Source organism: Macrotis lagotis, chromosome 4, assembly GCF_037893015.1.
Source record: "Macrotis lagotis isolate mMagLag1 chromosome 4, bilby.v1.9.chrom.fasta, whole genome shotgun sequence".
Taxonomy (NCBI): domain Eukaryota; kingdom Metazoa; phylum Chordata; class Mammalia; order Peramelemorphia; family Peramelidae; genus Macrotis; species Macrotis lagotis.
In genome coordinates, this window is record NC_133661.1 from 257,316,963 (window position 1) to 257,330,207 (window position 13,245).

Here is a 13,245-nt window from a genome sequence, read left to right on the forward strand (position 1 = left end):
CCCCTCTCTGCCACTGGGCTGAGGTGGGGGGGCTGGTGCTGTTCTATGGGGGGGGGGGGCTAGACTGCAATCAAGATCTGAATGTGGTCAGAGCCCCAGAGTCCTGTTCCAGAGGCAGAGGACAGAAGAACTCTGCAGTCTGTCTTCACTCCCCTCCCTCAGCTCAATGGGCTCATGCCCTGGAGGCTCCTGCTTACAGGCTCTGACTGCTTCTGTTTCCTGGATCAGGGCTGGGGAAAGACCAAGCTGCTTGCTGTGTGCCCTGAGGGCTGGGCTCCACGTGCTGGCAGAGGTCCCTGGCTGTTCCCCCACTTTGTGCCCCGTGCTCCCCAGGGTACAGCTCAGGGGACTCCCCTGCTGCTGTGAGTGGCTCCCAGCGCCCTGGGGCTGCCTCTGGGAGGCTGAAGTTCTTTCGCTCTGGGGGGCCATCCCTCCGGCGGCTGCCGCTCCAACCCGACCCTGGGGAGCAGAGCCTTTCTGCTCTTTTCCAGGTTACCTTGAGTAGGAGAACTGCCTCACTGGTTCCCTTTGTGGGTTCTGTCTCTCGAAAGTTTAGTTAGAGTCCTTAGTTTATGAGTTTTCATCAGAGAGCTCCTAAGACTCATCCCTTCATGTCGCCATCTTGGCTCCACCCCGAGACTGTCACACTTTGCTGAAAACAAACTCATTCTGGAAAACTTACTTTAATATTTTTGTTTTGACATTACTTTCATGAATAAATACCTCTCTTTTCCATCTCTTATATCAAAAATAAAAAATAAAGGAGAAAAAAAGCAGTTTCAACAAAACCAGCCATCAAGCAATTCTGTTGTTATTTATATTTTCCCTGCCCATTCTCTTATCACTTTTCAGGAAGAAAACCTAGCCATAATAATCACTCATTCTTTATTTTAACTTATATCATTGTAGTCATTTGTGCATATTTTCTGATTGTGTTAACTTCATCCTGTAAGCTGATGAATCTTTTCATGTTTCTCTGGTTTCTTCATACTCTGTCTTATAACTCAATGACATTTCATTACATAACATAAAAGTTCAGGTTATTATTATTTTCTTATCTCATCGTTCTAGAAGGAAATCATTTAACTACTCTTAAATTTCTTTCCCTGTAGGGCATCTGGTATAAGTGTGAAGCCATATCTCAAACTGCAGAAGAAAGACTGACCTTTGGAAATTGGTGATAAAACTCTGTGAACTCTTTTGAACTGACAAAGGCCTATATATGAAGAAAAATTTACAAACAACTAGACAAGATTTAAGTGTCCTTCCTTCACCACGGTCATTAAAGCATCCTCTTAATCCTTCTGGGATTCCTTCATCAAATATTATGTGTAACATGAGTGGAAAAAGCCCTGCTGAAAGCCTGAGTGTTAAAGATAAGAATACTCCACCCATGACGATCCAACAAGGGGAAGAAGAAGAACCTTTGTGTATCTGGGCTGTTGTAAAACCTGGCAATACTAAGGAGAAAATTGCTTTCTTTGCAGCTCATCAATGCAGCAACCGGCCAGGCTCGATGAAAATTAAAAGTACTTGGGATATTGATGGAAGAGCCACCAAGCGAAGGAAGAAATCAGTGGATCTTAATAAAGTTAAGATGCAGTTAGAAAGGATGAAAGAAAGCAATATTGGATCTTACCAGACTGAGCCTTTCACTTCTGAGATTGACCGCTGTTCTTCGCATTACACGAGTGAGAATGGAAATGGATTCTCTCCAGGAAGGCCTGCTTCTGTTATCGAGATGGTTGCTTTCCTGGAGCAGAGGGCAAGGGCCCTGCTGGCCACCTGTACCAAAAACTGCACAGACCCTTCTGACTCTCTGCGGTTCACTCGGCAGTCTAAAGAGGCATCTCCGGCCTCTGATCTGTTCTGTGTGCTTGGAGCCTGTGAGGAGCCTCCCCCGAGAGGAAGCTCCCTGGGAGGGCCCCACCCAGGGGAGACGGTGCATGTGCTGGACATGGTGGCCAGGCTGGAGTCTGAGTGCTTGAAACAGCAGAGGGAGCGGGAGACAGGAGGAGGCCTTTCTAGAAACAACAGCTTCCGGAGGCACGTGGGTCGAGTACTGCTTGCAAACGGGACTCGAGAGGAAGAGAGCAAAGGAGAGAAAGGCTCGGCAGAGGTTCCAAACACCCATGTCAGTCCCACTGTGGCCTCAACCAGAGAACCTGCCTCTGGCCATGCTGATCATGGCCCTCCTGTACAGGGTACCCAGGCTTGGCAGTGTGCCTCCTCATCCTCATCAACCAGCATGGATTTCCATATGGACAGCGTGGCATTGGAACCAAGTCATGAGACTGCTGTGAAAACAAGGAGTAGGTGCGATGTGGAAATGACTGAAGAGCTCAGTGGGTCGTCTTTTCTTCCCCTCACCTGTCCCCAACCTTCCGAGTTACCCTCTGATACTATGCAAAGCAAAGGTATAACTATTGATTGTATGAGTAAGAAAATTGTGCCATTTCCTAGCCAGAATCTGGATCATAGGATGAGAGAGTCCGTCTGTATTAGTATTTCTGTGTCCAAGGTGGAGAAAAACCAGGATTCTAGAGTCAGCCTTTGTGAAGATCCACTCCCAGGGATGCTGTTCTTTCTTCAGCCTAATCAACCTGAAAAAAATTGTTCCAAATTAGATGAAAGCACAAGAGATTCCCCAAGATCCCTCCCAAGTGAGGATTCCTGTGAAGATGATACAGAACTTAGGGGGAAAAGTGTGTCAGTGGTGGAGCCCTGTGCACTGGCTAATTCTACTGTGGAAAGTACTGTGGGCAGTGCATTGCAGGCTCTGGAAGGTTCCTCTTTGAAGAAGCAGGTGTCTCATGACTTTTTGGAGACTAGGTTTAAAATTCAGCAGCTGCTGGAGCCTCCACAGTACATGGCCTTCTTGCCCCATCATATAATGGTGAAAATATTCAGGTTTCTTCCCACCAAGAGTTTGGTAGCTCTTAAATGCACTTGCTGCTATTTTAAATTCATCATTGAATATTACAACATTAGGCCGGCAGATTCTCTCTGGGTCCGAGACCCACGCTATAAAGAAGATCCCTGTAAGAAGTGCAAAAAAAAGTATGTGAAAGGGGATGTGTCACTCTGTCGGTGGCATCCAAAGCCCTACTGTCAAGCCTTGCCATATGGCCCTGGATACTGGATGTGCTGTCACCGGTCTCAGAAAGCTGTTCCTGGCTGTAAGCTGGGTCTCCATGACAATCATTGGGTTCCTGACCTGCATGGTTAAAGCTGTAGTGTCCATAAGAAAATGAGAGCTGATGAGGACGATTAGAGCCTGTGTGTAGAGGTTTAGCTCTACAGAATTGAGTGATTTTATTTTTAAACTATACAATCATATTTTTCTAACCTCAGTGAACTGCTTTCTTGATGGCATCCATGTTTTTTTAGAGAGGCTAGTGGGGTAAGAATAGAATGATAGAATAAGTAGGGAATGTTTGAGTTGCAAATGGTTTGAATGACAGGCACTGATGACTGGAGAAAATTAAACCAAATGCAGATTAGGGTAATAAGTATATAGTCTCCTTAAGGGGACTACTTTGAAGTGGATGACACTCATTCAGGTGTACAAATTCTGGTTTATGGTTTTTTAAAAAAAATCACTCATCATTGTATGCTTGATTCTCTGAGGTTGTTATTTGTGGTTAACACATGAATGTCATGCCCGTGTTGTTTACAGTGTATATAATTGTTTTGTTTTCACAGGCTGTGAAACCAGAGTGTGGCCTTTATTTGGTAGGATGAGCACTTTGAGCTCTTTGTAAATAGCATTATTAAAAACTGTTAGACATTTTCAACAGCTGGCTGAACAACTTAATCACTATAATGCAACTTGGAAAGCATTGCAGCTCAAGTTGTGTGCCCAAGTATCTTGTCTGAGATTTGTATATCCTGTATAAAGACACAAATGTTCCTGAATAAAATATGAATGTTTCCAATATAATATATGAGTATTTTTGGGAAGAAACTCTAAATACTGAGAGCTTAGCTTGTTAAGAAAAATCCCAAGATAATGGCTTAACTGGATAACTTTAAAATTAGACAAGAACAGTTGTTGTTAGTGAAAATCAGTGAATAAAAAGAGTACTGTATAGTCAAATTATAAAATTGTTTACTTTATCCATATTGTCTGGTTATAATTTTTTAACTTCAATAAAATAAAGATTCTAAATAGGATCTGAGTTTTACGTAGACTTTTTTTTCATCATTTTGAATGGGAGGCAGTTGTGGCAAGAAGAAGAAAAAGATTTCAAATGGGAGGAAAGAATAACAAACTCAAGAGTCAGAAGACTTGAAACTGAATCCCAACTCAGTGATTTATTCAACTATGACTTTGGGCAAGTCCTTTTACAGGATTTCAGTTTCCTCATCAAATATCCTTGGGAGATGTAGGAGTTGATTGTACAAAAATAAAACCTTAATTATTTTATACTATATAAATGTAGATAGACCACACTCTTCACCCAGTTGTGGCTTGTATAAAAACTGAGACTGTGGTCTATAATTGTTCTTCATTTTCAGTCAGTCAACTTTCTTTTAAAAAAAAATATTTTTTTAATATTCTCTTTTCGTACAAATAATTTTTATACATTAATAAAATATTCTTGTTTAAGAGTAAACAGTACCCCCTCCCCCCAAAAATATAGACTTGCTTGAGTGATAAAGGGGAGAGAAAAAAATTAAAATAAAAAAATGATAGTAATAATTGTAGGTATGTCCAGGTGGCACAGTGGATGGAGCCCCAGCCCTGGAGCCAGGAGCACCCGAGCCCATATCCGGCCCCATACACCCAACAATTACCCAGTTGTGTGACATGCAAGCCACCCTAACCCCCCTGCCCTGCAAAAACCGAAAAAAGAAAAAAAGACCCAAAATAAAAATAGTAATAATAGTAGGGGTGGCAGGGTGGTGGACAGAGCATTAGCCCTTGAGCCAGGAGCACCTGGGTCCAAATCCAGCCTCAGACACCCAAAGATCACCCTGCTATTTGGCCCCAGGCAGGCCACCCAGCCCCATTTGTCCTGCACCTCCCCCAAATAATAGTAATAAAAAATTGTGCTTCAGTCTGTGTTCCAACACCACCGACTCTGTTGCGGGTGGATCACATTCTTTATGGTAAGTCCATCACAAAACTTACTTCCATATTTTTCCAACGTTGCCATTGCTGATCGCAACTCCCTCCTTTCTTATTTCTCCACTACCATGTACTATATTTTCTCTCTACTTTCACTCTGACTCTGCTGTAGGGTCGCTGAGTGACGCAGCAGACAGATCCCTGGACCTGGGGCCAAGAGGCCCCAAGCCCCCCACCACCCCTTGGGCCCAGCATCCACCTGACCCTATGGTCCCAGACAGGCCATCCAATCCTAGCCCCTTGCAAGAAGTAAAAATGAAAATGTGTTATATCTGACCACTTTGCCCCCATGGTCCATCCTCTCCATCACTCATCCCCCGCCTTCCCCCTGCCCCCCCTTCTTACTCCAGTTGTCTATACCCCATTGAGTATATATGCTGTTTCCTCTCCTAGTCACCTCTGATGAAAGCGAAGATTCCCTCATTCCCCCTTGCCTCCCCCCTTCCATATCACTGTAATAGCTCATTGTAATAAAGAAAAAACTTATATGAAATATCTTGGCCTATTTCCCCCTCTCCTTTTTCTTTCTCCCATTACATTTCCCTTTTTTTCTATTGACTCCATTTTTACACCATATTTTATCTTCAAATTCAGCTTTCTCCTGTGCTTCAACTATAAAAGCTCTACCTGCTCTATTAACTGAGAAAGTTCATATGAGTATTAATCAGTGTCATTTTTCTATGCAGGAATACATGCAGTTCATCCTCATTAAGTCCCTCATATTTCCCCCCTCTCCTCCAATCTCCATGCTTCACCTGAGTCCTGTATCTGAAGATCAAACCTTCTGTTCAGCTCTGGCCATTCCAAAAGGAACATTTGAAATTTCCCTGGTTCATTGGAAGACCATCTTTTTCCCTGGAAGAGGCCATTCAGCCTTGCTGGGTAGTTCATTCTTGGCTGCATTCTAAGCTCTTTTGCCTTCCGCTATATTGTATTCCAAGCCCTACGAGCTTCCAATGTAGTTGCTGCTAAGTCCTGTGTGATCCTGACTGCAGCTAGATGATATTTGAACTGTGTCCTTCTGGCTGCTTGTAATATTTTCTCTTTGACTTGGGAGTTCTGGAACTTGGCTATAATATTCCTAGGGGTTGGTTTTTTTGGGATCTCTTGGGGGGATCGGTGGATTCTCTCCATTTCTATTTTGCCCTCTGCTTCTAGAATATCAGGACAATTTTCCTGTAGTAATTCTTTGAAAATGATGTCAAGGCTCTTCCTGATCATGACTTTCAGGTATTCCAATAATTTTTAAATTAACCTTCCTAAGTCTGTTTTCCATATCAGTTGTTTTTTTCAATGAGATATTTCACATTTTCTTCTAATTTTTCATTTTTTTTTGGTTTTGAAGTATTGATTCCTGATTTCTGGTAAATTCATCAATCTCCCTGAATTCTATTCTTTGTCTGAAGGATTTGTTCTCAGAGAGTTTTCTTATCTCTTTTTCCATCTGGCCAATTTTGCTTTTTAAAGCATTCTTTTCCTCAATAACTTTTTGAACTGTTTTATCCATTTGACCTAAGCTGGTTTTTAGCATGCTATTCAGCATTTTTTTAGATTTCCCTGACTAAGCTGCTGACTTCATTTTCATGTTTTTCCTGCATCTCTCCTTTTCCCAGTTTTTCTTCCAACTCCCTCATTTGATTTTCAAAGTCTTTTTTGATCTCTGGCATAGCCTGAGCCCAATTTCTGTTTTTCTTGGAGTCTTTAGATGCAGGAGCTTGTGCTTCCTCATCTTCAGACTGAGTATTTTGATCCTTCTTGGGCTCATAGGCAAAATATTTCTCTTCCTCTTGTTTCTCTGCTTGCTCATTTTTCCCAGCCTGGGCCTGGTTTTGGGGTGCTATCTGAGCTTTGGGACACTCCCACAAGGGTCTCAGTGTGTGAGGCTCTGTCCTCCCTCCTGGTCTGTGAATGACCATAAGCACCCCCCTTTGCCACAGGGCCGAGGTGGGGGGGGCCCTGCTGTTCTATGGGGGGGCCTAGACTACAATCAGGATCTGAATGTGTTCAGAACCCCAGAGTCCTGTTCCAGGGACAGAGGACAGAGCTCAGCAGTCTCTCTATACTCCCCTCCCTCAGCTCAATAGGCTTATGCCCTGGGGGCTCCACCTGCTTCTGTTCCTGGATTTGCGCTGTGCTGGCCAAGCTGCTTGCTGTGTGCCCTGAGGGCTGGGCTTCAGGTGCTCGCTCTGGCAGAGGTCCCCCACTGTTCCCCCACTTTGTGCCAGTGCTCCCCGGGGTGCAGCTCAGGAGACTCCCCCGCTGCTGTGAGCTGCGGCTCCCGGTGCCCTGGGGCTGCCTCTGGGAGGCTGAAGTTCTTTGGCTCTGGTGGGCCGCCCCTCAGACCCCGGGGAGCAGAGCCTTTCTGCTCTTTTCCAGGTTACCTTGAGTAGGAGAGCTGCCTCACTGGGTCCCTCTGTGGGTTCTGTCTCTTGAAAGTTTAGTTAGAGGCCTTAGTATTGAAGTTTTGAGAGAGCGCCTAAGAGCCATTGCTCTCTTGTCACCATCTTTGCTCCATCCCTCTCAGTCAACTTTCATAGGAGTAATATTCATAGAAAATGGTGTCAAAGGAAAAAATGGAGAGATTGCTATAGTGAATGGGAAACCATAGCTGTAGGAAACGTGAAACTGGGAGTTAGATTCCTGTGACTACCAAAAATTAATGCTAGACATTACTGAAAGTGAAACATGACTTCTGATAATATGCATTTTTAAAAAGAGAAACCATGAAATAGCTCATGAAATGTCGGAGGGGGTAGAGGGAACCCCAGACAGTAACAGGCTGGAGAAAGGGAAGAAAGGAAAGGGAGTTTGCCATCTTTAATCTACCTTTTAGTTTCATGATTCCCTGATGAGCACATACTTGGGTCAATGTTCCACCATTGGTTGCCATGGATTGATACCATGTTGGTAACCACCCTCTCATTTAGCCACAAACATTTATTCATTTTGCTGGGGTTTTTTCCAGTTTCTTATCACACTCTTGAGAGGTTTCTTCAGTGCACTCTGGAGCAGATTCACAAATACTTTTATGAATACTCCTTTTTTGTAGGCATAAACTTTTTGTACCTCTCATTTTTTTTCTCTGCTGTGTATAGCCACAGGTTGTGGTTGTCACCAGGAAAGTGAAAATAAAGTTAGTAATAATTTTGGTGTGAATGTTGAGGATTGACTTTATGAAAATTTATGCAGCTCATTTTGGTGGGGAAAGGTGCTAAATTCAGAAGCAAGAAAAGGGCAAGGGAGAAGATTTTTAAAATACCTTTAAATACTTGGTGATTTGTTGGTCATAGGGTCATAGATTGAGAGCTAAAAGAGGTCTTTGGGTTCATTTAATTTCATTTTGTAGATGAAAAAAGTAGACCAGAAAAGATTGTGATTTTCCCAAAATCATACACCTTATAAATGGCCGAGTTGGGATTTAAACCCAGATCTTAGCCTCCACTTCTACTGCACCAGACCATCTGCTGCAGCAGAATTAATATGTATGACTCCAAGACCAAGGCTCTTACAGCATCCTCCATTCCCTGGTGGTCTCCCATCCCAGGACTAACTAGGTCTGACCCTGCTCAACTTCCAGGACCAGACAGTGGTCCCCTTAGGGTCTTATGGCTGGAGGCTGCAGCTGAATTGTGTGTAAAAGAAACGTTTACTTGCAGGCATGTTATTGGTTATTTCTAAAATCTGTTTAAATTATTTAATCTACATTAATGAAAATCAACAACTAAATGGAGAAACTACGCAAAATAAATTTAATGCTTCACTTTTATTCTAGTGAAATATAAAATTCATTCCAAGGTTTCAATTTAGATTGACAAACCTGAATATACTCTATTTTCTTACTCTTTTTTGATGATGTTCATCACAACCTGATCAATGAGTTTTGTCTTGATAGGCTTCCTTTCCAACAAGAATACTTTTCCTACAATGAATTTGAAACTCCTCAAAGTTGAAGTTAACAGTCCAGCTTATTTCCAATGTTTTTTTGTCCTTCATTTAAAATTTTTTTTATTTAAGGCAATGTGGTTTTTAAGTGACTTGTCTGAGGTTGCACAGCTAGGTAATTATTGTGTCTGAGGCCAGTTTTGAACTCAGTTCCTCCTGACTCCAAGGCTGGTTTGTGCTCTATCCACTGCAGCACCTTAGCTGCCCCTTGTCCTTCATTTTTTTTTTAGGTTTTTTTTTTGCAAGGCAACAGGGGTTAAGTGGCTTGCCCGAGGCCACACAGCTAGGTAATTAAATTATTAAGTGTCTGAGACTGGATTTGAACCCAGGTGATTTATCCATTGTGCCACCTAGCCGCCCCTTTGTCTTTCATTCTTGAAAAAGACCATGACATCAGGGAGGTGTTGCCATGACAAACACATGAATTGGATCCCCAACTTCAAGTTTGAACTGCACTTGGGATTCTCCTTGGGTGGCCATCATGATGGCTCTTTACCACACTCTAGCACTCAGCCTTGTTGTCTTTATTTTCAATGACCTTTAACAAATTGTAGCATTTACTTTAATTATGAAGGCAAGATGAACTTTTGGTCTTTTCTCCACTTCTTAGCTGTAGTAGTTTTTTTTTTAATTTGCTAAATGTTTAAAATGGAAATTAAATCTCTTAAGTTGACTTCTTTCCCTTCTTTAAGGATCATTTTTTCCCATCATGTTAAAACCTTCAAGAACTGGTCTGGTTTTGACTTGGAGTGTTTTTGAGTATTAAAAATGCAAAAGGAATCTTGAAGAAATAAATAAGAATTGGTCCGTTCTGGAGTTCTGGAGTAGTCAGTGACTACAAGCTGAGATTCTTTGAATAAATGACTGACCTCTTGCTAGTGGAGAACATCTTAAAAGGGTATTCTTTTTTGCCATCTAATTTTCACTTGGAATTTAACCCTTGAGATGTTAACATCTGTGTGTCTCAGTACATGTAGAAGATGGTGTCCCTAGGTGTCTCCCAGATGACCATTCTTTCAAGGCTGCTCTTGACTAATCCCCAAGGACTGTTGCCTTTAGACCTGGAGATGTCTTTCTAGACCTAAACAAAGAAGAACCTCAGAGAACTTCCTTTCATATTCTTGTGCTTTCTCTGAGATTTTAACTCTTTTTCTCTCCATTATTCTATCCTCTCTCTTGAATTCTCTTCTGCCAGTGTTCACCTGGTAACAATGTTGAATTTAATGTGTTTTTATAACAAATTCTGTATTTCAACCCTCCTTTGTCTAGTTCAGATAAATGAGATTCTTGTGATGGCAGTTCCTTTGGCCCCTTCTTCCATAGTGGCATATTCTCTTCATGCATCCTAATTATGAGAAATAGTTTGTCACCTTTCAGCCTTTTTCCCCTAGTGTATTCCTTTTCATCTCCTTTTTACTTTTTTTTTTGGCAAGACAATGGAGTTAAGTGACTTGCCCAAGATCATATAGCCAGGTAGTTATTAACTAGCTAATTATTGAGTGTCTGAGGTTGGATTTGAACTCAGGTCATCTTGACTCCAGGGCTAGTGTTCTATCCACTGCACCACCTAGCTGCCCCTTATCTTTTTTACTCTTAGGCCATCAAGACAAAATAACCACCCCCAAAACCCTGTATTTGTCTCATTTAACTCCTTGGGTGGCCCTTGAAGATAATGGAATTCCAAAGGAACACTGATATCTTCCTCTGGATTTGAGGAATTTTTTTTTTCAAATTTTTTTCAAATTTCAAATTTCTGAAATATTTATCTCCTACATTTGCATTTTCAAGTTTCTTCTAAAATCTAATCTTTTGATTAAGTCTTCTATTAAAAATTCATAAAATTTAAAAATTAAAAAAAAATTCATTTATTTTTCCTTGTAGGATTATAGTCAGCCCTGCAGGGTACATCATTCTTGATTGTTAACGCTTTCTCTTCAACCTCACAGAATATGAAAAGATTGAAAAGTTTTCTCTCTTTAATAGTAGTTGCCTGAAAGTAATATGGTTCTTTACTAACTGAACTTGGTTTCTAGCTGACCCACAAGCTCTGAATTTTGTTATGTCTTCCTCCTGACCCTCTGACTCCCCCACTCCACCAGTTTTGCCTCTAGTAATTGATTCTGGATTGTTTTCTCTTTGCCCTCTATTTCTAATAGCTGAATTTTAAAAAAATGATTTATTGACATGGTATCCAGGTTTGTTTTTTGGTTTGAGTTTTTTTGTTGTTGTTCTTGGTTTTTAGAATGTCTCTTGATTCTTAAATGACCTCTTCACCTGTTTTCCTTGTTTGGGTTTTTGGTAATAGATACCTTACATTTTCTTTATGTGTTTTTTTCATACTCTTAAGTTGTTTTCTTTTATTTTAACCTGCAAAAATCTCCCCCACCCCTCCCACCTACCCATTCCCCAATTGAAAATGAAATAAAAACAAAACCTCTGCTGTGAACAGTCAAAGCAAAACAGCTTTCTACACTGACTGTATCTAAAATAATTATAAAATGTTAGATACTCATGTTTTATATGTTGCATATATATGATTTCATCTGTATATGATTGTATGCTTGTCCATATGTTATTCTGCAGTAGGTGGCACCATGGGGTACAGTTGGGCTTGGAGTCAGGAAGACCTGAGTTCAAAACTGGTCTCAGATACTTCCTAACAGTGTGACCTAGGTCAAGTCACTATAGTAAATGCTGTGGGAGTGGATTAGAGACTGAGAGGGATATTTAACCACTTGTGTTTTGGTGAATAGATGGAGACCTTGGTGTACAAAGGGAGAGCTTGTCTTCCTTCAGTGCTTGCCTGGGGAAAGATTGAGGGAATCCAGAAAGGGACTCAACAGCTTAGTATTAATTCCTCTCTTAACCCCCCCCCCCTTATTCCTGTTTCTTGCTGAATGAAATGTCTTTACCCAATTTGTTGTGTTTGTGATATTCTTCCTTCTACTGATTACTAGAAGATGAGAATGAGGTTCAAGTGTTAACCAAAACTAGCCCCCCCTTTCCTTTTTGGTATAGACTTTGACATTCTGATTATGAGATAATCTCCCCTAACCTTCCATTCTTCTTGTAAAATAAATAAGATATAACTACCCCCCAGCCCTTCTGTCTGATCAGATTCTCTGTCTTCTGTTAATGACTGAGTTCAGATTCTCTCGGTTGCTCATCTGGCTGGTTAGAAGGCTGCATTGCCCTGGACTTGCCTGACCAACTTCACTGCCCCATCCCTGGAAACTCATTATTGAGCCTCGGCATTCTGTAAAATTCAAATTCACCTTGGTACTCTCTCAGATTGGAGGGTAGGGGCATGCGCTCCAAACACTTAGCTCAGGCCTATCATTTCTCACCTGGCTGCCCTGCTTTGGGATTTGACTTTTTATCGTGCCTCATGTTGGGTACCTTCCCCAGTAACCCCTCCCATGCTTTTCCAACTTCCTTTTGTATTTTGCCTTTCCCCCATTATATTGTAACCATCAGATTTGAGACAGACACTTTTCTTTTCATATTTATATCTTTACACAGGACCTGACTAGACTCTTAACAATTTTTGATTGACATGTTAAAATAAAAGTAGTTTATACTTTAGTCCTTTGTAATTGTGATTGTAAGTGACTCCATTTGGGGTTTTCTTGGCAAAGATAGTGGAATGGTTGGCCATTTCCTTCTCCAGCTCATTTTATAGAGGAAATGAAACAAGTGACTTGTCCAAGGTCATGCATTAATGTCTAACTCTCTATCCAATTTTGCCACCTGCCTCCCCACCCCCCTCTTTCTTCATTGCTCAGTTTTGTTTACCTTTTTGTTTCTGTTTGTTTTTGTTTTTAGGTTTTTGCAAGGCAAATGGGGTTAAGTGGCTTGCCCAAGGCCACACAGCTAGGTAATTATCAAGTGTCTGAGACTGGATTTGAACCCAGGTGCTCCTGACTCCAGGGCCGTGCTTTATCCACTACTCCACCTAGCTGCCCCAACCTTTTTGTTTCTTAATTGTGTTTGAATTTCAAAATTTCTTTGCAACTTTGGTCTTGAAATTACCTGTTTCATTAAAGATCTCTTTCCCCCTGTAGGATTACATTCAGTTTTGCTGTGTAAGTTGGGTTTTGACCATTTGCTTTTTAATCCTTTGCCTTCTCTTGCATCTCAAACACCTTTATGGTGCTGGCTGCTAGCTG

General features: G+C 41.5%; 1 protein-coding gene across 1 annotated transcript in view; it reads left to right on the forward strand.

Annotated features, from left to right (window-relative positions):
* The window catches only part of FBXO34 (F-box protein 34), a 28,331-nt gene extending 24,155 nt beyond the window's left edge, over nucleotides 1-4,176 (forward strand). The window contains exon 6 of the mRNA XM_074235870.1: nucleotides 1,113-4,176. Coding sequence (XP_074091971.1) covers nucleotides 1,223-3,229 — 2,007 coding nt within the window. The 5' untranslated portion in view covers nucleotides 1,113-1,222 and the 3' untranslated portion in view covers nucleotides 3,230-4,176. The remainder of the gene's footprint in view (nucleotides 1-1,112) is intronic.
* The last annotated feature ends 9,069 nt before the right edge of the window (nucleotides 4,177-13,245 follow it).